Source organism: Tiliqua scincoides, chromosome 4 (assembly GCF_035046505.1).
Source record: "Tiliqua scincoides isolate rTilSci1 chromosome 4, rTilSci1.hap2, whole genome shotgun sequence".
Lineage (NCBI taxonomy): Eukaryota > Metazoa > Chordata > Lepidosauria > Squamata > Scincidae > Tiliqua > Tiliqua scincoides.
In genome coordinates, this window is record NC_089824.1 from 84657414 (window position 1) to 84681680 (window position 24267).

The 24267-nt window shown below is 41.9% G+C and overlaps 1 protein-coding gene across 2 annotated transcripts in view; it reads left to right on the forward strand.

The window, feature by feature from the left end:
• Window positions 1-24267, forward strand: part of PIGN (phosphatidylinositol glycan anchor biosynthesis class N) — a 102345-nt gene that overhangs the window by 60298 nt on the left and 17780 nt on the right. For both annotated transcript variants that reach the window (XM_066623851.1, XM_066623852.1), the window contains exons 20-28: window positions 1104-1212; window positions 2259-2361; window positions 3811-3913; window positions 5411-5497; window positions 9785-9840; window positions 11543-11618; window positions 18757-18830; window positions 21440-21482; window positions 23548-23600. In XM_066623851.1, coding sequence (XP_066479948.1) covers window positions 1104-1212; window positions 2259-2361; window positions 3811-3913; window positions 5411-5497; window positions 9785-9840; window positions 11543-11618; window positions 18757-18830; window positions 21440-21482; window positions 23548-23600 — 704 coding nt within the window. The remainder of the gene's footprint in view (window positions 1-1103; window positions 1213-2258; window positions 2362-3810; window positions 3914-5410; window positions 5498-9784; window positions 9841-11542; window positions 11619-18756; window positions 18831-21439; window positions 21483-23547; window positions 23601-24267) is intronic.

Here is a 24267-nt window from a genome sequence, read left to right on the forward strand (position 1 = left end):
CACTACTGCAGATGGTGTGCCAGAGCTGCTCTTTGACGCAGTTATCCTTAAAATTCCCAGTCTGGCGGCTAACCGGGATTCCCGCCCACCATATTTGGGTTGGTCAGGTTCAGGAGTGGCTAGGAGGAATGAAGGGATTTGATAAATTTCATGGTCACTTCCTCATGTCAGAGTCCAGAAAGGGGCCACCAGCAACCACATGCTGATCAAGGGCAGTAGAGCCTAGTGCTTAGCGCTCACTCTCTTCCCATTCATGTCTCTCTTCCCCTTGTTTGGACACACAACTTACTGGGGAAAAGCCTTGGTAGTTTGAATGTCCCTGGGCAGAAATTCCCCCTTCCTAGAACAATACTGAATCTCTGGGATCTCTATCAAAATCACTCTTGCAGTACCACCTGCAGAGTGAGGAAATGTGAAAATTCACTCTTTTTCTCTTAACAAGCCAGACTCGGAACAATACACAAGATTTATTATTAAAAAGTCTTATAAAAAAAGAGATTACAAAATTGGGTGAACAAGGGATTAAAAGCAAGGAGCATTAAGTTTAGAAAAGGTTTTCCACCTGCAGTTATACAGATGACCAGCTGAGGTGCTGCAGAATCTCATGCATGTGTGGTTTAGTTACCTGGAACTTTGAAAGAGCTTGTAAAGCAATAGCACAGTGTAAAGAAGACAACCTTAAAATCAACATAAAGGCTAGTGATCCTGATTAATAACTGTCCTATCTTTGTACCTGGATGATAGAACCATCAGTCCCCACCCCTTCTCCATCAGGAGCTCCCTACTGGAGCCTGTAATGGCTGGAGGAAAGAAGGAGGAACTTCTGTCTGTGAGTTTGTCGTTCTGCTGGAACGTCATCCTGATTAACCCGTGTGCATAAACAGAGTGCCACACATGTATCCTGCCATTTTAAGCTTGTTGCATAATAATGTGTAAAAAGTGTGAATCTGTCTCTTGAGATCTGCATGTATTTCTTTTATCTGTCTGAGTTTTAGGAGGGTTAATCTGTATTGCGACCTTAATTCTTCACCTTTTATGGTATAATGGAACCAGCTGGATGAACTCTTCATTAAGAACAGTCTCTTTTTGTCTTCCTTTATTAGTTGCTGAGTCTGGCACTTTCAACTTATGTCGTGAACAGTACTCACAGCAGTCTTCACAACAAACAAGGACTGCCTGTACTAAATCAAATTATTAGCTGGACAACATTAGGTAAGCCCACATATCTTGTTCTAGATCATTTTTGATTCAGATAATACAGTGGGGTGAACTGGCTTACTGGTCTCTGTGTTCCTTATGCTTTGCTGCAGAATGTGGCCTGAATGTATATGCCCTTCAATGGTAGCTGCTGACTCCATAAATATCATGATTATAATTTCAAGTGTCAGTAAACATCCTCCTGCAAAAAGGAAAGAGAGGTTCAGCTCTTGGAAGCATCATGTTCAGGTTCATTTGAGCAAAGTTGGGTTAGAAGCAGACAAATGTATTGGGTTGAATGCTTGGTAAGCATTATTGTGGAGTTCTTCCTTACCAAGTTGAAATTTGCAGCAGATCCTGAACTGACTCAAGGGGTTTTTTGGTGGGTGTACAAACTGCAGAGAGACCAGTCCAGGTAGGCTTTCTGTTCCAGTAGGCCAGAGCATGTCAGGTTAATTAATGTTTAGGTCACGTCATTCATCTCCAAACACCAGACTCTTTCTGACTCAGTACTGTTCCATGTTCTAATGCAAGTTTGAACAAGGACCTTTCCAAGTACTGAACATTCTCTTTGAAAGATGATGTTTATTGGTGCTTTGTGTTTCTGTGTAATTACAGAGCATAACATTTCAGGGACCAATTGATGCCAGACATGCACCTGGTCCCCTAGAAAGGACTTGGGTTTGCTTGTTTATTGGTCTGAGCAACTTGGAGACTTGCTGATGTAAACCTGGGGTTAGGGCAAAAAATCCTATTGGTAAAAGGTAGTGTCCAGCTGGCCCCGCGTTTCATGAGCTAATCTGCTGTCACCAGTTTGAGTTTCTCTTTACCTTTTTTCTATAAGAACTGTATGCATTGGTGTTCTTGTCACAGAATAACAAAGAAAGGAAGGCCATTGTGTTGCATCCTTAGCTTTCAGGAATGTAAATGCAAAGTGAGAATTAGCTGAGAAGTCACAAGAAATGTAGAAACTTATTCAGTAGCCTACTGCTTTCAGCCTTTGGGAGCCATTCAAGAGATATTCAGATATTTTTTCACTGACAGATAATTATTTATTGCAGCTTCGTCCTTGATAGTGCCCCTACTAAGTCCCACGATGCTCTTCCTGCGGCTGCTGAGCATACTTCTCTCTTTGATGTCAACATACCTTCTGCTTAGCACAGGGTAATATTCTCTCTGTATAAAAACTGAAATATTTCCAGAAGAAGGGGTACTGTATAGATTAGCAGTTCTCAAACTGGTAGGTCACAACCCACCAGCTTGAGAATGAGTGCCCCTGGCACTTTAAGGAGTAGGGAAGAGGGGAAGGCAGTGACACAATCCTCAGGATCATGTCGCTGCCAGGGTCTCAGGGGCTTTTTAAAAAACTGCCCACAGAAGCCTGTTGGGGGTGCAGGGAACCCACAGAACCCTCTGCAAGACTCCCCGTGCCTCAGAATAATACAAAAATGTAATCGTGACCCACTTCCAGGTTGCGATCGTAAAACCCGAAGTGGTTCGTGGTTGCATTTTTTATTATTTTGGGGCACAGCGAGCCTTGCAGAGGGCTCCATGGTGCTCCCATATCCCAGAAGGCTGCTGCAAGCAGGGGTAAGTTTTTTTTTTTTAAAAGCCCCTGTGACCCTGGCAGTGATGCTTTCCTGTGGACTGTGTTGCTCCCCTCCCCCACCCCTGCCACGACTTATCTGATGTCTCAAACTCCCTATGAATTTGAGAACTTCTGGTATAGATGAAATACTTTGAAGTTGTATCCTTAGGATTATATTGTGACTTTGTGCAGAGTCATCTATCATTGTCAGAAGCTCCTTCTGCTTGTGGAAGGAGAGTGATGGTCATAAGGATCCTTTCCCCTCTCAGGAGGACCCCTGTGTGAGCACAAGCAGTAGTACCGGGATTCTTCTGCAAGCAAAAGGAGCTACCAATGGCAATGGAGCAATCTGTGTGAAGTTAGGATGTACACAATTATTTTTTTGCAATTCACCATTGAACCTACAGTTCAAGTGCCTTTTAAATATCAACGGAAGCATAGGTCTGCTTCCCAAAGTGAACATTTAGCTAGTTCTGCATGAAGCTCCAAGGTGCTCCTGTATGGTGCATGTGATCATATTATAAGATCACAAGCTTTAACTCAAACACAAGCAGCATCATGGTTGCAAAAACACTGTTAAAAATGTGACTCCTATCCCCAGAGTCTAATAGATTAGAATAAAGGTGGTAAATAAAATAAGAAATGCTTGGCTCACTCAGTCCTTATTATAATCAAGACCACAGCTGAATTTCAAATTAAGAGAGAATTAATTTCAAATTAAAAGAGAACTATCATGTAAGTGCAACAAGTCTACCAACTGTTGTAGGGCATCTGCTGTGTTAATCAAAAAGATATGCAAATGATGTGTAGTACATTTCCTTGAATACAGACATTTAACTGCAGACCTTGTCTTCCCTGTGTCCACCTGTTGCTGAACAAGTAGCCTACCACCACTGCTGCTGACAATGAGTGTTCCCTATGTAGGCTGATGGTGCAGAATGGGGTGGGGACCAAAGCATTTGTACATTTTTCCCCCCCTACTTATGGTCAAATTGCTACTTTTCTCGTAATGTACATTGATTTAGATATGAAGCCCTTTTCCCACTGGCATTAGCTTTGTTGATGTTCATGTGGATAAATGTGGAACAAGAAGCAGCGCAACGTGATGGACTTTCACTTAGACCAAAGGTAACACTTCCACATAATCATGTTTACCCTGGCTAAGCACCACTGATCCCCTGAGTTGCTGTGCACTAATTATACAATTGGCTTCTTAATTTTACTTTTCAGTGTGATTGGCTGTTGCTGCCATCCTGTGTCCAAGCATTCTTTAGCTGGTATACTCTGTCTTGCTTAAAAAATTCCCTTCCCCTTCAGCAGGAGGAACCTAAATAGGTCATGAACCAGGTACTACAAAGACAGAATCCCAGGCACTTCATGACAACTGTTTGCATGATCAGCAACTGTCATAAATGCCTAAGACTTCCCAAATTTTAACAACAAAGGATGGTACAGTGCCCCAGTAGCTGCAGATCCCATATCGTTAGGATCTTATACTTTAAAGGGACCTTTCGGCTAGGGTAAATTCTTAGACAAGTTAATGGGCCTGCGGGGGTGTATGTGTGCCCCGCACCCCCCCCTTGCGAGCCCATTAGCTTGTTTAAAGTCTTACCTCAACCAAAAACTTCCTTAAAGGAAAAGGCTGCCTCCTGGCAGCCTGGCCCTTTAAAAAAAAGGTCTGCTTCCAGTTAACTTCTAGCTAATTGTTTAGCTAGTTATTCTAGCTAGTTATTTATAAGCGACAGGCTGTTGAGAGGCAGCCTGAAGGTTGCTATAAGCTTAGTGACCTAGTTTAAGCAAGCATTTCCCCCAGTAAGTTTTAATCACGCAGGGGGACAGGCATCTGCAATATCCACTGTTTCCAGTATCTGCATGGGAGTCTGGAACCCCCGTGCATACCAGGGCACGCCTGTATTTGCAAAGATACTGAGGTTTTAAACTACTCTTTAGCTGTGGCCACAGAACAGTTGGCTCCTGCACAGGTCAATGGAACAAACCAGTTTAAGATCCCAGGTGGCAAGTGCTGTCTGAGAAACTGTGGCCTAGGAGAATGACAGAAACCAATCTATATTAATCCATCTCTAGTACCATCTCAGTATATTCTAGACTGGAGTAACTTCATGTGTCTGTATCCAAAGTGTTTGTAATATGGGGGGCACTGGAAACAAGATGTGAGTGTGTTATGAGCCATGTAAACTAACACTGTACCAGAAAGAAGCAAGTTAACCTGCAGCGGAGGTGTGTCACTACAATCCCTTTGCTTTCTAGCACTGTCAGTGGCTGCTACAGCTCCAAAATCTATGACGACAGTTATTTGAATTGTGAAAGTATGTTGCTTTCCAGTACATTTGGGAAAAGAGAGCAAATGGAAAGGTCGGAGTTATTTCCTTTCCTAAGGCAGTAAGAAGTATTTCCACTTGATCATCTTACTTGAGAGTTAACTTTCTTGAGAGTCATTAAAGTGTAATAAAACTATAAGAACAGAGGCTTTCATTGCAATAGAGGCTGGCTCCTCTGAAAGAATAACTCCTTAAATTCCCATTTGCTCCTCTGAAAATATACCTTTAATATCAATGTGAACCAACTGACAAAACTGCATTGATTTCTCTTCTGCTAACTTTATAGCTTGCTGCTCTCACCTTTTCATACAGTACTGATATAACACAGTTTCGACAACTTCACACAGATGACATCAGGCGTTCTTTTTTCTTTGTATCCTTTTGGCTCTTGAATGAAGGCCTGCTCGAGAAAGCTTGGATTACAGTGAAGTGGTCGAGGTGAAGATGATAACATCAGTTGCTGCTGGGGAGCGAGGGTGCTAGACCCAAATGAATTGCCATTTTGAAAGTCCAGATCTCAGTTTCTCAAAATGAGCTTAACTTGGAGTTTCTGGTTGTTACTGCTGGCAGAGTATCCATCAGTATACCAGTATAATGTGTCTGTGTAATTAATATCTTCCTCTTCTGCATCCAGAAACACCATATGTGCATGTACACACATGCACACGCAGGCTTTGTCCTTATTAAGTACAGTGGTTGATTTTTTTTTTTTTCCATACAAGTAAATGACAACTTTTTTACTTATATGGATCAAAAGAAGGTGTGCATTCAAGGCCACAGGTGCTGGTGATGGCTGAAATTGCTTCTTGCCCCTAGTGTCCCCAGTAATTTAAGAATCCAGTCCCTTCCTGTCTCTGTAATCCTATTCTTGGCTCCTCTATCTTGATCCATTCTAAAGTGTACTGTAAAACCCAAATGCTGGAGTCCTAAGTGTGAAAGAGAGCACAATTTCTATGGCTTTATGAAACAATGAATGTACAGAGAACTAACAGTGTAGATATGATTACATAATTATAGAAGTAAACCCATAAAACACATACAGCAATGTACCAGTTAGAGAATATGTGCTAAAGTTGCATAGTGCAGTAATAAGGAAGTAAAATACACAATAAGCGTCTCAGTATGGTTTTCTAATAGGCTATCACACCATATAGCTAAAGTAAAAATCCAGAGGATGTCTCACTACTATAGCCTGTCAAAGTTAGTGTCTGTTGTTACAATAAAATAGTAATAAAAAGTTACAGTAAAACAGTAAAAAAACTTTAAACAGCTAAGACCAAAAGTACCTTAAATGACCACCTTCTCCCATCTGTATCCATCTGCCTGTGCTCCAAGGTCTTCTGAAGAGTGTCTCTTTATGTGTTCCCACAATATCTGAGGTATGATGGGTGAGAATGTGGGAGACAGTCTTATCCATGGCAGTGCAGAAATCCAGGCTGAAGAACTCCCCCCTCAGGGAGATCCCTCTGCCCCCTCCCCCTGTATATGCTTCCATCACCACCTGAAGACGTTTTTGTTTCAAGCAACTTTTAATCTTGTTCAGTGTCTCTGGAGTTGTTGTTTTTTTTTTCAATTGTTCCCATCTCCTCTGTATTATTGTTTTGTGGATTACTACATTGTGTTGTAAGCTGTTTTGTATGTGCAGGAAAAAGAAGAGTAAAAGTATATTAAACTAGAAAAAATGTAATTGCCCAAATAACAGCATGAAAAAATCAGAAAATACAACCAACCATATTTACAGTCCTCTCCCAAACCTGGCCTAGGCAAGGCATGCTTTCCCTTCTTCATGAACATCAGGAGAGAAATGACTAAGTGCAACTTTCGAGGCAGAGAACTGCAGTGGCATCATAGAGAAGACTTAGTATCTTGTTAGTTGCAGGTATGGCTTCTGCAAAGGGAAAGCATCCATAATTAGGAACTCCTGTGATAATCGCCTGTTGTTCCAATCCTGTCCCCACCACCAGTGCCATGCAGCCATCCCAAAAAAGGTGTGCTGCATCCTATAGTGGGTGTGTGTGTGTGAGTGCAATTGGACAGTCTGCAGGAACTAAGTAAAAATATTTTATACTTACCTCCTCCTCCTGATAGGCTGCCTGGTCTCCTCAGACATATACGACCTATATTGGTGGCGTACATCCAAGGAGAGGAAAGGAACAGGGGAGTTAAAAACAGGAGATAAAAAACTAGCATGCACCATTGCCACTGGATCTGCCTGCTCCCACTGCCAACTCACCTGGCTCTGGCAGATGGTGTCCTTGTGGTCTGTGAGCATGCACAGCCCCCCAGCAGCTGCACTGTCGGCCTTGTGCTCACTGGTGGTGTTCCGCTTCCACCTGCAGGATGCACATTTCACCAGCAGAGGCCAGTGGATAGGACTGGGCTGTCAAGGGAATCTTTGGGCTGAGGCAGAGCACTCTTCCTATTTGAACAGGTACTGTGTCCAACTTTAAATGTAAAATTATCAAGCTTACACCATTTTTTTCCAAAAGCTTCCCAGTTAGAACTTGTGAGCTTGTTGAGAAGGACCCAAAGCACCCATTAACAATCTTTCACAGGGAGATTTATACCGCATAAGTTTTGCATCTTGATAAGATAATAGCTTGGCTTTGTTGGGCTGTTGTGCTTCCCTTTCTCCCTACTCTCCCTTCTGCTAGTAAAAGAATTATAGTAATAAATCCTGGTATCTTTATTGTTGGACCATGAAGTTACTAAATTTAAAAGCGAGATAAGCAGTCCTGGGAAGTACATGCTTTGCATTTCTTTATTTGCATTGACACTTTCCTATCACAGTGAGAGTGAGATCAATGTTTGATCAATGTTTTGGCAGTGCTTGCCAAAAGGAAAGATCAAACACTTTGTACCCATCCATTTTTTCCAGAGGGAAAGACTTGAAGCCACAAATTTGGGAAAGAGGCAGAAGTCTTTCTCCTCCATCTCTAAGTCTGCCAACCCAATCCTATTGAAGATTGGACTGTTGCACATTTATTATATTTATGCCATGTGCAGGCATTTATTCTGCTTTCATAAAATGGCTTCCAATGAAGTGTGCAGCTCCCCATCAGCAACCATTTTCTGATCATGGCCGCAGGAGCAGGCAGCACTCCACCGCTGCTGACAGTCCCCGCTGCTCTCACCCACTGGAGAAAGTAAGTTGGGGTGTGGGGTAGGCAGGGGCAGGAGAGAGTGAAACTGGGTGGGGAGGGGAGAGGAACAGGGATGGGGAGGCTGCAGAAGGGAAGTGGATTTAGTGACGATGGCGCACTCTGGATCCTGTCTCCACTTTTGCAAGCCTCCCTGCCTCTTTTTCACCTCAGACTTGCATCAACTACAGATCTAGCACAGGGCTGAGGAACCAAATTGCAGAGCAGGATGCTTCCAGAGTGGTAAGGTGAAATAATTCCCCCTTTCCCTTCAAAGAGCCGCACCTCCACCATCACTACCACCATCCCCTACTGGATACAGCCACCTGTTTTCTGCATGGCATCACTAGCAGGGGGAGAAAAGATGGGCTTTGGACTCTGTACATAGACGTTTCTACACATAAAAGTTTCTTTTGCTTTTGTTTTTCCTATTGGACAGTAGAAACTGAACAATTAAAACACCATGCGTTTAAGAAGCTCAGTTTTGCATCTAGTACAAGGGTGTCAAACTTGTTTCATACCAAGGGCCAAATAGCATTCATGATGGCTTTTGAGGGCCAAAAGTGATGCCATTAGGCAGGAAGTGATCTCATTAAACAAATCATAACCAAAAAATAAGCACTTTTCTCACTTAAGAACTCATTAGCTGCAAATGACAGAAGAGAACACACAAATCTTGATCATATTTCAAGACATGGGAGAGCCTAATTTTCATGTGGGCTGCCCTTTCAGCAGTGCCACCTCAGCATTGCTAGGCAGCTGAGAGCCCAAGGGCCTGATAAAAAGCTTCCGCGCGCCGCATCCGGCCCCCAGGCCTTATGTTTGACACACACACACCCATCTAGCACAATATGAGGAAATTAGGCTGCAATCCTAACCACACTTTCCTGAGAGTAAGCCCCTTTGAACAAAATAGGACTTCTGAGCAGAGCTAGTTAGGATTGTGCCATTAAAGGATAAACAGGTTTGGATATGCTAGACTGCATGGACAAAAAGTTGTACGGAGAAAGGGGTTTCAAAGAATTATGTCCATTGATAACCTGCCATTCTGACAGATGCATCCATACTATATTACAAACAATGGCTGAGGAAGTAGTAGTCAACCACTTCTTGATGGTGCTGCACTCCCCTCAAAGGAGCTGCTTCACAGTTTGGGGGTGTTCCTAGATCCAGCTTTGTGACTGGAGACCTATGATGGATTGCTGCACTTATTTTAGCATGGAGGACTTGGCTGAAGCTTCACTTCTTAGAACTGTATCCAGTTCCTGATGTAACCTAGACATCCCTGTTTTTATTATAGTTACAGAATATTTATACACTACATTTCAACAAAAAAAATTCACTAAGAAGTTTATGTAACAAAACAAATCAATAAATGGTTCCCCATCTCCAAAGGGCTCATGAGAGAGAGAGAGAGAGAGAGAGAGATGCTGCATTCTCATACTGCTGGAGCATGAAAGAAAGAATTGTGACCATGTGCTCTATAAAGAATGTGTTGTATTTTCCTTAACTCTGAGCAGGTTTTCTTCATAGTGACAGCTTTCTTCGGTACCGGAAACATTGCTTCTATTAACAGGTAACTATCCTTAACTATATCAAGAGAAATTGAACGGGGAAAATTTATTATGGCTTTTCCTCCCCTCTTTTCTCTCATTCTCTTTTGCTCAGCCAATTTCTAGCTAGACCATGGAAATTAAGCAAAATCTTCTATAACTCCATAATTTTTCTTTTGTTTACATAGCTTGCAATGTTTGCTATTTTTACTTCTATGCGTAATTCAATCTCTGCTAGTCACGAACACCCCCCCATGAGATTTCACCAGCATCGTCCCCACGCTTGAAGCATATGTTAGCAATTAGGAGGTCTAGGACCTTTTTTTTTATTATTGAATACTGAGAATCTCAGAATGTGAATGAAGGTTGACATTCAGTACAGTTTCAGAAAGTGGTACATACATACATATCAGCACTGCATGTGCAGAGTCAGAGCAATGTTGTCCATCAAAGTGCTTAGCCATGCTGTTTCCCTGCTCCTGATCAGTGATGTCGGCCGTTGTTAGGTGGTTCAGAGAAACCTGTAGAAATGGCACAGGATATATCTGCCTGAGTGTTACAGGGTGAGGTAAGAGAATAAAACATAGGGCAGGTTTGGAGCAGCGGCCTTGTATGTCATATGTAGTTCTACCCTGAGTCTAAACTGCAAAATGGACAGGCTTGCAGCCCAGTCCTATCTCTGGTGGCTCCACCAGGTGCAGCAACACCAAAATGGCTACCGCTGCATCCAGCAGTACCACCAAGGTCACTGGAGGTTTCTCTGGAGGAAGGGGACTTCTGTCTCCTTCCCCCAGGGAAAGCCTCAGGGCCCGCAATGGGGTTTCTCAGTCTGCACCAGCTATTTTGTTGGGGCAGACTTGAGAACTCCCATGTCAGGCTTTAAGATATGATGAAGCAGAGCTCTGCCAGTCCCACCATCCTCCTGGGCCGGTTCCCCTTCCCTGCCCGCTCCCCGTCTTCCCCCACCCCGAAACTACTTATCGGTGACTGGCTCTCCACGTGGTGCTGAGGCTCAACCCCAACTGGTGCTGGCCCAGTGCTGACAGCCCCTCCTCTCCAGGTGCCATGGGTGTACCTTACGGCACATTTGTGATACCCAGCACCAGTGTTGGAGTTCAGTGCTGGCACTCAGGCAGCTTAGTATTGGGCCCTCAATCGGCAGATAACATTAGGAAGGTGTACATGTGAATGCACAAATTGGCTCTGAAGAAAATAAAATAAATTTGATAATGAAAGAGGCTGGACAGGTATGTGATTTTATTGCAGCCTGTTGCATCAAGATTCATACATATCTCTATATCTCATGAAGTATCCGAAAATTGAGGACGGTGGTGCACAAGCAGTGACAATCGCTAAGAGCAGCAGGGAATGTGCCAATTCCTGTTTCTTGCAGCAGCTTGCACAAAAAACCTCCTGTCTGGACACATCTGGATAGTGACCTGAAAGCTGTTGTGAAAGCAAAGTAAGGTTGTGAAACCTTTTGTCAAGCAAAAGGTGCTGTAGGAAAAAACTTGTTTACAGTTGTAACAGACAAAAGAACTGTCATTTAAGTAAAAAGCTCAAGCTATCCTGCAAAAAGCAGAACAAACCTGCAGTTTATCTTGTTATGCAACTCATCACATTTCTGTACCAGCTGAAAAATAATCTCCTGCTTCCTAGTGGAAAATATTGCTTGCAAATGTATGTATGAATAATGTTCCTGTTGCTATCATCTTGGTCTTCTAGTTTTGATCCAGCTTCGGTCTATTGCTTCCTGACAGTGTTCAGCCCTTTCACGATGGGAGGTTTGCTGTTGTGGAAGGTTAGTAATTGCATCTTCATGGAACACTGCCATCAAATTGGCAATGTTTAACACACCACATATCCTTCTTACAGGAACAGCTGGGTGTGGTGTTCCAATATTTCTCAAACATTACCCAGAAGAAAAAACCTACTCTTGATATGAGAAAGTGTTTTAATAACACCTACTGTTTGAGACCAAGAATTGTTTTTTAATTTGGTTAGATTTTAGCATATGTCTTATTTTGTCCAATGTTCACGTCATCATTTTTATGTGTTTACATTACAACCTGTAGTGAGCTATAAGTAAAAAAATAAAGTAAAATATATTTTAAGTTCTCTTAAAATATATAGACTTTCCTACTAAATTATATTAGTAGCTATTTTTTAGCAATATATCTTTATAAAATCTAAAAAGCAGAGCTCACAAGATTTTTTTTCTTTCACTGTTGCTGTACACATACCCAAGGTATTTGTGAAATGCCAAATTGCCAGTTTCAGTAGCAGTCTGACAGACAACCTTACTTGAAGCAACCAAAGGGCCTCCCCCACCTTCTTTGATTCTTACATCTTCTGAGTCTGCTGTGATAAGGACCATGGCTATCACATAAATCCACTGAACATAACATAAAAGGCATTCAGCTACCTCACATGACAGTGTTACTGTAAAAGTTGAACCTCCACATAGGAGAAAAACTCGTACGCCCCTTAAGAAAGTAAGAAGAGCCCTGCTGGATCAGGCCCAGGGCCCCTCTAATCTAGCTTCCTGTATTTCACAGTGGCCCATCAGATGCCTCAGGGAGCACACACACAGGGTGACCAGATACAATGGAGGACAGAGTGCTTATACCTTTAACCATTGTATAGAAGAGGGAATTTTGGCAGGTGCAGCTCAACATGGAAGGGTTTAAAAAGCTGTACCTGCCAAAATTCTCTCTTCTGTACAATGGTTAAAGGTATAAGCACTCTGTCCTCCATTGTATCTGGTCACCCTGCATGCACAAGACCACAAGATACTTGCATCTTGCTGCCACCTCCCTGCATCTTTGTATTTACACTCACACCCCCAGCAAAGACACCAGATAACCTACTGAATATGCCTTCCCTCCCTTGCCAGTCGAGTAGACGAAAAAATTACCATCCGCAGCCAATTTGGATGACAGAAAAAAATTCCTACCAGCCCTCATAATAAATGACCAGCTAATCTCAGACTGTAAATAGCCATCATGGCTTATAACCTGTGATGGAATTTTCCTCCAGAAATCTATACAATTCATCTTGAAAGGCATATAGGCTGAATGGCTGGATGCCATCATCACATCCTGTGGCAAGGTATTCCACAGACTGCTTACACGCTGGGTAAAGAAATATTTTCTTTTGTCTGTTCTAACTCTCTCAATTTTAGTGTATGTCTCTAGTTCTGGTGTTGTCTGAGAGGGAAAAGAGCCCTCATACCCACTGAATCCATCCCCCGCATAATACTGTATATCTCAATCATGTTCCCCCTCCAGCGCCTCTTCTAAACTGAGGAGCCGTAAGCATTGCAGCCTTTCCTCCTAAGGGAGGTGCCCCAGCCCAGTAATCATTTTGGTCGCTGTCTTCTGCACCTTTTCTAGTTCCACTATGTCCTTTTTAAGATGTGGGAACCAGAACCGAACATAATACTCTAGGTGCGGCCCTACCATCTATTTGTACAATGGCATTATAATAGCTGTTTTATCTCAGTCCCCTTTGTAATGAGTCCTAGCATGGAATTGGCCTTCTTCACTGCAGCTGCACATTGGGTTGACACTTTCATCCAGCTGTCTACCAGCACCCCCTTGGGGTCTGGGTACTCTGAGAGAGAGAGAGAGAGAGAGAGAGAGAAACACAGTAACTTTATAGACAAGTTTCAAGCTTGCATTTCCCTTCCCAGTAATGCTATAATGTTCCAGCTAGGCTGTAACTCATTTATATATAGGTTGAATCTCCCTGAGATTCTTTCTATCCTTCCCTGGATTGAAGGGGTTGAGGAGGGTGGAAATACACAGAATGCAGGGTCATGGAAATCCTGTGTACAGACTCACATGGCATAACCTCTGCTTGCACGAAGGAAGGTAGAGGGGATGTGTAAGCCTACAAGACTCATCTTGATAGTGTTAACTTTCACTTTTTGAAAGTAATATTTTTCTCAGCCCAGCATGTGCAGATCACACAAGAGTGTTTTTTTTAAATGCATACAGAAAAATTGGAACAAGTGCAATCTTCACACATGATGGTGTACTCACTTTTGGTATGCAGCCTTTCTTACCTGGGGGTCATATCCCTATATAAGCAATGTTGTGAGAAAGTGACCCGGGTCTTGTAGTGCAGTGATGGTCAACCTTTTTCATGCTACTACCCCAAATAAAGTATGAGACTCCAATCCTACTTCCCTCCCAGGACCCAATCTGCCCACCCCTGCCCACCCTGTTTTCTCCTACCTCTTGCACCTTCACAATAACCCTGTAAGGTAGAGCAGGGTTAGCCTTAAGAGCTGAGTGTCAAGACAGCAAGAATTGGCTGTGCAGGATTGTATCTGGAACTCAGTTTCGATAAGGAAGTACAATTATTGGATTGAATCCAAGCCCTCACAGGTTACCATGACCCCCAAAATGAAGCACTGTGACTCAATTGGGGACGTGACACCCACAAGCTGAAGAACACTGCTGAAGTGATTTTGTGTGGGTTTGTTCTTGTATAAAAGATGCCTATTACAGACTGTTGAGTTCTGGAGCAAGAGGAAGTTCTCTTAAAATGGCACACTTCCTCCAATATAATGTCCAATTTCAGCACTAAGAGCTTGTTTGTATTAAGCAATATCAACCTTATAATAGCTTGATGAATAACTGCCTTGATAACCCCAACATGCCCTCAATGCAATCTTGGTGGATCCATAAAATCTAGGAAGCTCTCTTTATTTTTTTTAATCTCATCAGATAAATAGATCTTGGACAAACCTAAATTTATAACCCCACTGCTTAATCTTTCATTATCTGTTCAGAGGTAGACTTTGAGATTGCTTTTCTCACGTGTCCTATGGCAAGAATCATTAAAGTAGCACTAAAAGAAAGGTAGATAATCAGAATGAACTTCCATGTTAATAAAATCATCATAAGTGACAATTTCATACCCAAAGCAAATTCATTTTCAGGTTTATTTTATTTATTTTAAAAATTTATATCCCACCTTTCTATAAAGAAAATCAAGGCAACTAAGAACAATTATAAAATATATATGTAAAATCAAAATAAAACAGAATAATTATTAAAACATCAACGGTTAAAAAAAACATGGAATGGAGGGATAGAGTGTAGTGAAAAATGCTTCACATCATGCCTAACCATTTGCAGCAACAGTGTCCCCCAAATAAAAGGCTAACAAAAAAATCTTTCCCCATTAACTGTGAGCATGTTTGAATCTTGAGTATTTATCCTTCCCTAGTCACTAGGGTTTTGTTTTTTTTAATTAGTTGGCTTTTAATGTTTTTTGTTTCTGTGCTGTTGATTGATCAGTTAATTAACCTGTGCCTTTTAAAGGATGTATCAAGGAGACTGAACACCAAAGTACAGAAAAAAGATAAGCACCGAAAAAATTTCATCTCGCAAGGAAAATATGTTTCTGAACTTGACAATAGCTGTGCTTTGAGAGACAGACATTTGTTCATTGGCTCAAATTTGGCTCACAACATTTACAGTGATACAGTGTTGTAACATGACTCATACCCTGTCAGTCCTACCTTAGTTTGGGGTGACAGGTAGCATCATTACAATGAGTTCAGGCAAATCCCTAACAACTACCTGCTTAGGTTTACTAGTCAGTGTGATAGTTGCTGCTGGAATTCTGTCTCTCTGGCATAGATATGAGCATACTGAGTAACCTTCTACTTTCTTGCTGTTCAGTGAATCAAAAAGCACAGGCAGATGGAAAGGTAGAGTTTGTTCTCAAATCCAGGATCCTATTCTTTGGAATGAATTAACTCACTTTAGGTTTAGCTGCCTAAAATTTAGAAGTGGCTGAAGTCTAAGTGATCTGGCACATCAAACCCTTATCTAAACATGTATAAGCCTTGTTTCTTCTGACCAAGCAGTGTGGCAAAAGAAGGGACAATGAAGCAGGTAGGGTGGAGTTGAGTTTGGAATGTCCAAGTAAATACTGTTGATGCAACAAGACGTAGGGGACACTCACCGGCTTGGGTGTAAATGCAGGAGTAGGACGCTCTCAACTTCCAGGCTCCTATGAAGGATACTCCTTGGCTGATTCCCTTGGGGTCAGCCCTGGCAGCAGAATATGTATGTGTGTGTTTCACATTTATATACTATCCTTCTTCCGGGGTAATGTACACTATTCCTCTCCCTCTTTTTATCCTCACAACAACCCTGTGAGGTAAGTTAGGTCAAGATAAGAATGACCTAAAGTGATTCGCCACCTGACCACAAGCCCCTGCTGCCCGCCCTCCAAAAAACCTAATGGAAGGCAGTGATCTAGTCCCTTACTTCAGCAGTTCTCAAACTCCCAGGGAGTTTGAACCCCGCTGTAAGTCCTTGCGGGGGGAGGCAGCGATGTGATCACCAGGATCACGTCGCTTTGGAGAGGAGCAGGGGCTTGGCTGGAATTTCTACAGTCTGCAGCAGCCTCCTGGAGTTGCGGCAAACCCCACACCAGCCTCCACAGGGCTGGCCAACATGTGGGGACAAGCAAAATAATGATCTCAGCCCACTTCTGGTTTCACAATCACAAGTGGCAAAGTGGGTTATGATCGTTATTTTGAGTGTCTCCACATGTTGGGGAGCCCTGCAAGGCTGGCGTGGGGCTCTCTGCCCCCCCCAGGAGGCTGCTGCAGGCTGTGGTAAGTCCAGCCAAGCCCCTGCACCCTTCCAAAGCAATGAGATCCTGGCAATAGCGTTGCTGCATCCCCACCCCTTAAGAGGGAAGAGGCCACGGCTTTCTGGATGGGGCATCGCGATGCCCCAGTTTGAGAACCATTACCCTACTTCCTCACATTGATACTTCCTTGTGTGGTCCCTTTAAACAAAACAGGAAGTGCAAGATATGCTGTGAGTACTTCCAGCATATCCCACACTTCCTGTTTTGTTTAAAGGAACTGCATAATGAAGTAGTAATAAAAGAAGATGAGCTTCTGTGTCACCACTTTCCAGTCTGCTTCTTGGTTGTTTTTTAGAAAGCAGACTGGAATGGCTCTGTCCATGATGGGCTGGAAGGAGGTGGCAACAGTCTCAGTGTGAAAAGCACCCCAGTGTGCTACTCATTTCTCAGAATCCTCTTTTTGATGCAGGCTGCATCTGTCACATCATGCATGGCCAGCCATGGGCTTTGCAGTAGTGACTGATTCGATGTCATCCAGTTAAGTGTCATGGCTGAGCAAGAATTGAGAGAGGAGTTTTAGTACAATCCTAAGGTTGTTTACTCAAAAGTAAGCCCAATTGAGTTCAATGGAACTTACTCCTAGGTCAGTGTGCAGCCTTCAGGAAGTTATTTATGATCACATTTCTTGCAACCACCTTTCCTTAAAAGTCCTCATGCAATCTCATAAGGCTTCCCCTACAGTATTTGCACAAGCTAATGTTAATTCAAGGCTATGTACACTACGTATTTACCCCCCCCCCACACACACACACACCTACACTCACACTGCCTGCAAGACAAATTGCTCAGTTTCCCCCTTCACTTATTCAAGACAAATTGAACTACAAATGACAAAAGCGTTGTCAGCTTCACTTCATTTTGCTCTGAAAATGCAGTGGAATTCATTTTTAAAATTCAGAAAGAGGAACAGCATTGTGGAACAGATGATGGAGAGATGCATGGTTATGCACCATCTCAAATTATGCTGTAAGCCACAGCAGTTTAAACCAGAAGCTTTGTTCTGGGCCTGAAGAAAAAAAAGGCATATCTAACAGATTGAGAGAAATGTTTTTTTGTATCCAAAATGTGTTCCTTTGAAGCTACTAGTGTTTCCTCAGTGAGAAGATTGGTAGTGGAAGACAAGCAGCTTGTCCACCTCTGGCTATCTTCCCCCAGCAATAGGCAGCCTGGAACATGCCCCAGAATCCTTTGGGTTGCATTCGGTTCCCATAGCAGATGTGCAGAATTTCATCAGCAAATGTATTGCTGTGAAAAGTGTTCCCTGAAGGCAAAGAATTTGAAAAGTACTAGCACAACACATTCCCTGTATTTTAATAGTGTTTCTAAAAATGTTTGCTACCCTGTCACAATGGATAAAATGAAACAAGGGCTATTAATATGTCTTAATGTATTGCATAGAACCTACACTGGCATGGCTGACAGTACATGTCTGTTAACTAGATAAAAAGAGGGCAGCCCAATCCTATCCTGGCTGCTGGCACAGCACTATAGTGGCACTGAAATGGCCACTGCTGTATCCTGTGGGACCAGGAAAGCAACTGAAGTCCTCCTTGGGGTCAGTGTTCTCTTACCCCATGGTGAGACCAGGCAGCTCCTGTGGGACTACTTGGATCTGCACCAACTCAATCACTGGCACAGATTTGAGTAGTCATTGCAGGGCTTTCAGGCCTGGGGGGGGGGTAGGATCCAGCAGCAGCCTCTGCCACTGTCCCCACCCCCTTCCAGGCCAGAACCATCCCCCAGCGGTCCTCTCCCTGCCTAGAAACATTCCATCCCCACCCTGTTTCACCCTCCTCCCTGCTACTGGGCACTACATTTAGCCCATCCGGCAGCCAGTCCCTCTACTGCCAGTGCCCGCCCACACCAGCCTCGGTGCTGGTGGCAACTAATGCTGGGCCATTTATGAAATGCTGGGCCGTTCATGAAGTGGTTTACAGCACTTCGTGACAGCTGCGCTACACAGGCATAGGATTGGGCCTTGAGGTTACAATCCTGTATACACTTTCCTGAGAATAAGCTCCATTGAGCACATTGGACTTGTTTCTGAACAAACATGTACAAGAATGCATTGTGAGTGACTGCTTAAAAAGAGAAATGTTTTATTTTTATATCTGTGTTCAAAATGTTTAATTTTAGAAAGCCAGCTGTGGATTGTGTGCCTGGATGTGAATATCAGAAATGTTAATTTGGGGCTCGTTTTCTTTTGTTTTCAAAAAGATTGCTATAGGTTCATGTAATTCTGTGTCCTCCAACAGATTGCAATTCCTTTTGTTCTTGTGTCATGTGCTTTTGAAGCTGTTCAAGTCACAACCCAGCTTTCATCTAAAAGGTACAGTAAATGCTTTTGGTGAAGCAACAGTTACTTTGGGATTTGTAGTGGCATACCATTGTAGATGGTAGAGTTAAACCATCTGTAATTACTGTCTTGTAAATCCCTGCTTTGGGTACGTACTGTATGCATCTCCACTCACTCTGGAAAGAATTCAACTGTTTCAAATCTCAATTAAAAAGTCTGTTTTAAATAAAACCAGAAAGCTCTAGTGACTCGTTTGTGACCTTACAAGCACAGATCCGGCCTATCAGTGATGGTTGGCTGCCTCAGGCAGTCTGTCGATGGGGGCACCCACCTCACTCAGCCCACTCACCTCCACTATTTCTCCCACTACATGGTTGGAAAAGGAGGACCACTCATGCAGTTGCCCTGTTCTTGTGAATCTTCTCAAAGAAGTTTCAGGTTTTTGAATATATGGAGCTCCAAGTGGAAATCCCACATCACAGATGATGTTAGAAATGTGGTGGGAGGACCTGCTTCTCCAATATACAATCACTGTCATTGCCAAGTAAGTATCTGAACAGTGCCAGAGATCTGATATTTACTGCAGTTCAGCCAAGGCATGGCTATATCATTTAGTGCTGCTTGTACAACTTGATGTCCTCTGTTATGTAACTGATTGCTGCAACAGAGCATATAATGAATCTTGCAAAGAAAAGTCTAGAGTAGGCTCATGTTTTAATGAAGGTTATTGCTGCTAGTAACCTTGATGTGACATGAACACATGGACAATGAAGATTCTTGTGTTTTCAAGCAGTTAACTTAGTTGAGGTTAAGAAATCTTCCTATAGTGTCATCGCTGAATGTTTTGTGGCAGTAATTTCAAGGAAGCAATGGCCAGTTGTGCATCTATTTGCTAAAGGCAAAGTAATTTGTAAACTAATCTGCAGGGAATAGATAGTCACATTTTAAATAAACATGCACAGTACAGGTTGAGCCTCATTATTAGCATGGGTTCCAAGTGGGTGGCAAAAAACGAACTATAGCAAATCAATTTAAAAAACAAGTTTTTTTGCTTTGATTTAAAAACAGCCTTGCTGACCTTTGTGATGTAAGATAAGAGTCTTTAAGAGGACAATCCATCAATCAGTCCTCCTCCAAGAGCTTAGAAAGGAGCTCCACTCAGCCCCTCCCTTCACCAATGCAAAGTGATCACCTTTCTTTCACCTGCTCAGGGGAAAGGGAAGGGTCACCTGGAGAGAGAAGGATTGATGGGTTGTCAGCCCTCTCTGTCTCTCATTAAGGAGGCTATTGTTAAAAGACTGTTCAGTTTTTTAAACTGATTTTAAAGGGATGCATTTTCCCCTTCTCCTGGGATCAGCACATTCCTTCTCATATGCAGGGGCCATTCGTGTTGAGTCAAATCCGTGTTTAAAAAATCCGTGTATAAATAGGCTGGACCTGTATAGTTAATTTACTGAGGCGGTGCTAGATAATATAGCTAGAGTTTGTTTTATTTTTTCTCAGAGGAAAATAATTGAGATTTTTTTTTAATAATTGTGAGAAACCATTGTGATGTTTTTGCTCAATGCAATGGTATAGCACATTTTAAGGAATTTTCATTCTGTAACCAATAGTATAATTATTCTTCTGAATTAAATTACTTCTAATTATTCTTATGAATTAAATTACTATTACAGTTAATGACCCATCTCATCGTCCTACTACTATGTCAGCTGTTTGCAGTATTATTTCAATTCCCTGCAAAACCAGTCATTAGTGAATTCGAACAGTGTTTACATGGCTTAATATTTCAATCTCTTAATGAAAAGATAAAGGTAATGAAGAAGTCTTTAGCTGTATTTCACTTCACTTGCTCACAGTTCATTTCATTTGCTGAAATCTTTTCTGAACACAAATGGTCTTGTGTAGTAAAGACTTGCTTAACTAGTTTCTTACACCTTGGGGCTAAGTGGAAATCAACCCTCAACCATTCACAAAACTGGGGCAGAGGGAACCTCTCATTTAATGGTCTATGCCCAAGAATGATAAGAATGCCTTATGAGCCTTGAACAAATAAAAGTAACTTTCCAGTGCAGCCCTTGAGTACCACCATGCTAATCCTGATTAGAGCTGTGAATGGGAGTTTGGCTTCATGAGAGTTGAGACTTGGAGAATCCATTTGAGTTAGGATTTAGTCCTGGAGCTGTAGATGTCTCCAATAGAAAAACATGCAAAATTTTAATAAAATAAATAACGCTTCTATTTCTTAAGACTGTGGAGGTAATCCTGAAAAGCATGAAGGGGAGGAAAAAGACCATCTCCAGTAACCAGTGAGATGTCGATATCCTGGCCGACTTGTCCCTGTCCCTCAACTAGCAGAAGCAGAACAAATTACGTTAAAAAAAAACAACACACGCACAGCTTTGTTTGGTGCCAATTTTTTTTCCTGATAGGGCAGAGTATGCCTGGCCCTGAAAATGTAATGCACAATACTTTTAAACAAAAACAAACAAATAAAAAAAAAATCAAAGGAGAACTGCACTGTGCTTCTGGAACACATTTTGTCATATTCTTGGAATTCTGTGAAGCTTTGTTGTTGCACTGCTGACCTATGAATTATGTTCGTCCTCTGACACACTGTTTCTCTCTCTCTTTTTCCCCAGGCTTTTTCTCATTGTTCTCGTGATTTCAGACGTTATGGCTTTGGTAAGCTACTGTTGGACATTCTGTACAAATAAGATCAAAACCCAGAAAGCTCTGCTAATTCGATCAAGAGATATTTGAATTAGTTTCAGACTTCAAAGTTTCTAGAACTAGGGCAGGGAGAACTGAAATCCTGCATAAACTGTAGACAGAGGCTAAGCCCTCCCCCTCCGTCCTTTGTACAACATCTAATGAATGCATTGGAAGACCCATAATCTATATGACTCCAGTTCTTTTACTGTGCTATTTTTAAGTTGTTAGATTTCCATGTATTTCATACTGAATGTTCAACTTTGTGAGTGAAAGGGAATGCCAGATGCACCTGAGTGCCTTATTTAATTTTTCATTCTTTTCTTTCCTGCCTTCAGAACAACAGAAAAATATGTCACAGGCTGTGTTCATTTTTCAAAAGAGATGTCAGAATTATCAGGAAAGGAGGGGGGGGAAGAGAAAGAGACTTTGAGAGATGAATTATGCCATTTGTGTACATAATGGGGTAAGGGATGAAGGAGCCCATCTCAACATCCCCCGCCCCTCACAGTCGGGATTTTAAAAATGTTTGAAATTGGTTTTTTTTCCCAAATGACAGATGTCACGCTAATTTTCACTCAAACATATTTTCAGTGGTTGTGGTGTATTTACTTATTGTGACATGGCTTGAAGGGATATGTCTCCAAAGCAGCAAGGAAAAGGGTTACATTTTGTCTGTTCTCACTCCCTAAATCCCTTATTCTTCCCTGAGGACTTACTTGAAGTGACAACACCTTCTGCTATTGTTATGTCATGTCATGAAGATAGTGCCATAGAAGGAAAGTTATCTAATGCCAGAGACATCAGAGACTGTTGTACTTCTAATTACAGGGTTGTTAACACGTGTAATTGTATCAAATTGTCTGCGGTTCTTTTGGGTTCCAGTCCAGAATGCCTGCTCTTTCAGCGGTAATCTGTTAAAAACAATGGATTGCCAAAATTGGATGCCTGGCAATTGTTTGCTTTAAATTGGTTCAGGTAATGCCTTGTCTAGGAGGAAACTTTTTACAAGCCTCAAATTATACACGGTTACCTTCAAGGTAATTACCTCCTACATGTGTGGTTAGTTTAGAAGATTGTAATGTTTTCCTGATAAAGCAGTTATACTAATATATACTGAGTTAGATAGTAACTCTGCGGACAGGTTCAGATTCAAGAATTGCTTCACTTAATGGTTAACAGTATCTTCCCTTGGCATTTGCTGTATTGAATTATAATTTGTAATGGGTATAACTAGTTTATTGTTATGATGTCATTTTAGTGCCCTGTTCTCTGTTGCAAATTGCCTTCAGCAGTCTCTAAGTGGAAAGACACAATAGAAACATGTTTTTTTTCAACCATACCAATAGCAATGAAGCAGTCAAATGGTTCCTTCCCTGCTGTTATTGCTGTTTATTGCTTTGGTGTGTGTGTTGTTGTTTTTTCTCTGTAACCAAGGGTTGAGAAAAAGCACAGTGTGATTGTTAGGCAACCTCAGTATGCTCCATTTCTTTAGCCCCTTTAGTGTGTTGAGTTCTTATAGGAACTGAAGATGAGGTAGAATGGCTTGCCAAAAATCATGTCAAAGTAGGTGTTATGAAGCAAACATAGTTGCTACTGATACCCCCAAAACCGTTTCTCCCTCTTAACCTCTAGCGAGGAGACACATAATGTATCACTTGTCCTTGCAAGCAGCAGCTGATGAAATGGAGTGGGAAAACTAAGTGTCCTCATGTTGCATGTAGACTTTTACTAGACATTACTAGGGTGATTCAGTGAAAAAAATGCAGGGTCACTACTCTCAGCAGCAGTTATACATCCCTTATAACTACTTTGGCCTATGGCTGAGTTAGGAATTTGAAAATTTCTCTCCTGTTTGTTCTAGGTCACCACCCTAGTTCCTGTTCCTGGTGCATGTTATTCAGTTACACATTTTCTGATGAATCCTGTTCTTGTTTTACTTCAAGCAGTCTGAAGTAGTTTTGACACTTGTCTTCTTCGTTGTGCAATGTTTATTTACTGAACAAGGTTGTGTTTTGTGTTTTTTTTCCTCCCCCAGCACTTCTTCTTTCTGGTTAAAGATTATGGAAGCTGGCTGGATATTGGAACAAGGTACAAGTTACTACCTCCCTCCCTCCCCTCAACCCAATGTTTGAAACATGTGTCACTTAGCAGTTCAAAGGTTTAGTTGAGCATGTTTTTTATGCACGTATTGCTGCTCTTCAATAACGTTCTAATTTATATATTTACTGTATTTTATAGATTCCCTTTCTACCAATGCATTCAGTATTTAAAGCAATGGCTTACAGTTTAATATATGATGGGCAAGGGTGGAAGAAAACAATAAGCCAATTGAGATAACCTGGGACAGTTCTAGGAGGGGAAGAGTCACGTAGCAGTTTGTCCCAGCCACAATGATGGAGGAGTTTCACTGTCTCTCCTCTTCCAGTGGTGCAAATACTTAGATACCATTTCTACATCTCCCATCCTTATCTGTGAATTGTGATAATAATTTATTTGCATTTGCTTTGCCTTTGTTGAGTTGCTTAACGGCTGACTGGGTATAATGACTGGGAACCATTATCCCTTCTGTGTCAGCCATGAGCTCTTTATTTCCCATGAGTCCCATTTGGTCTTATTTTATACGTATGAGTCACTTTTTCACAGTACCAGAGAATTCTGGCTTTTCAAAATAACAGAATTTGTAATTGTTCTCCATGTACTTAAGAAAAATAAATTTCTGAATTGTTCAAAACATTCAGACTTTTAAATGACTAAA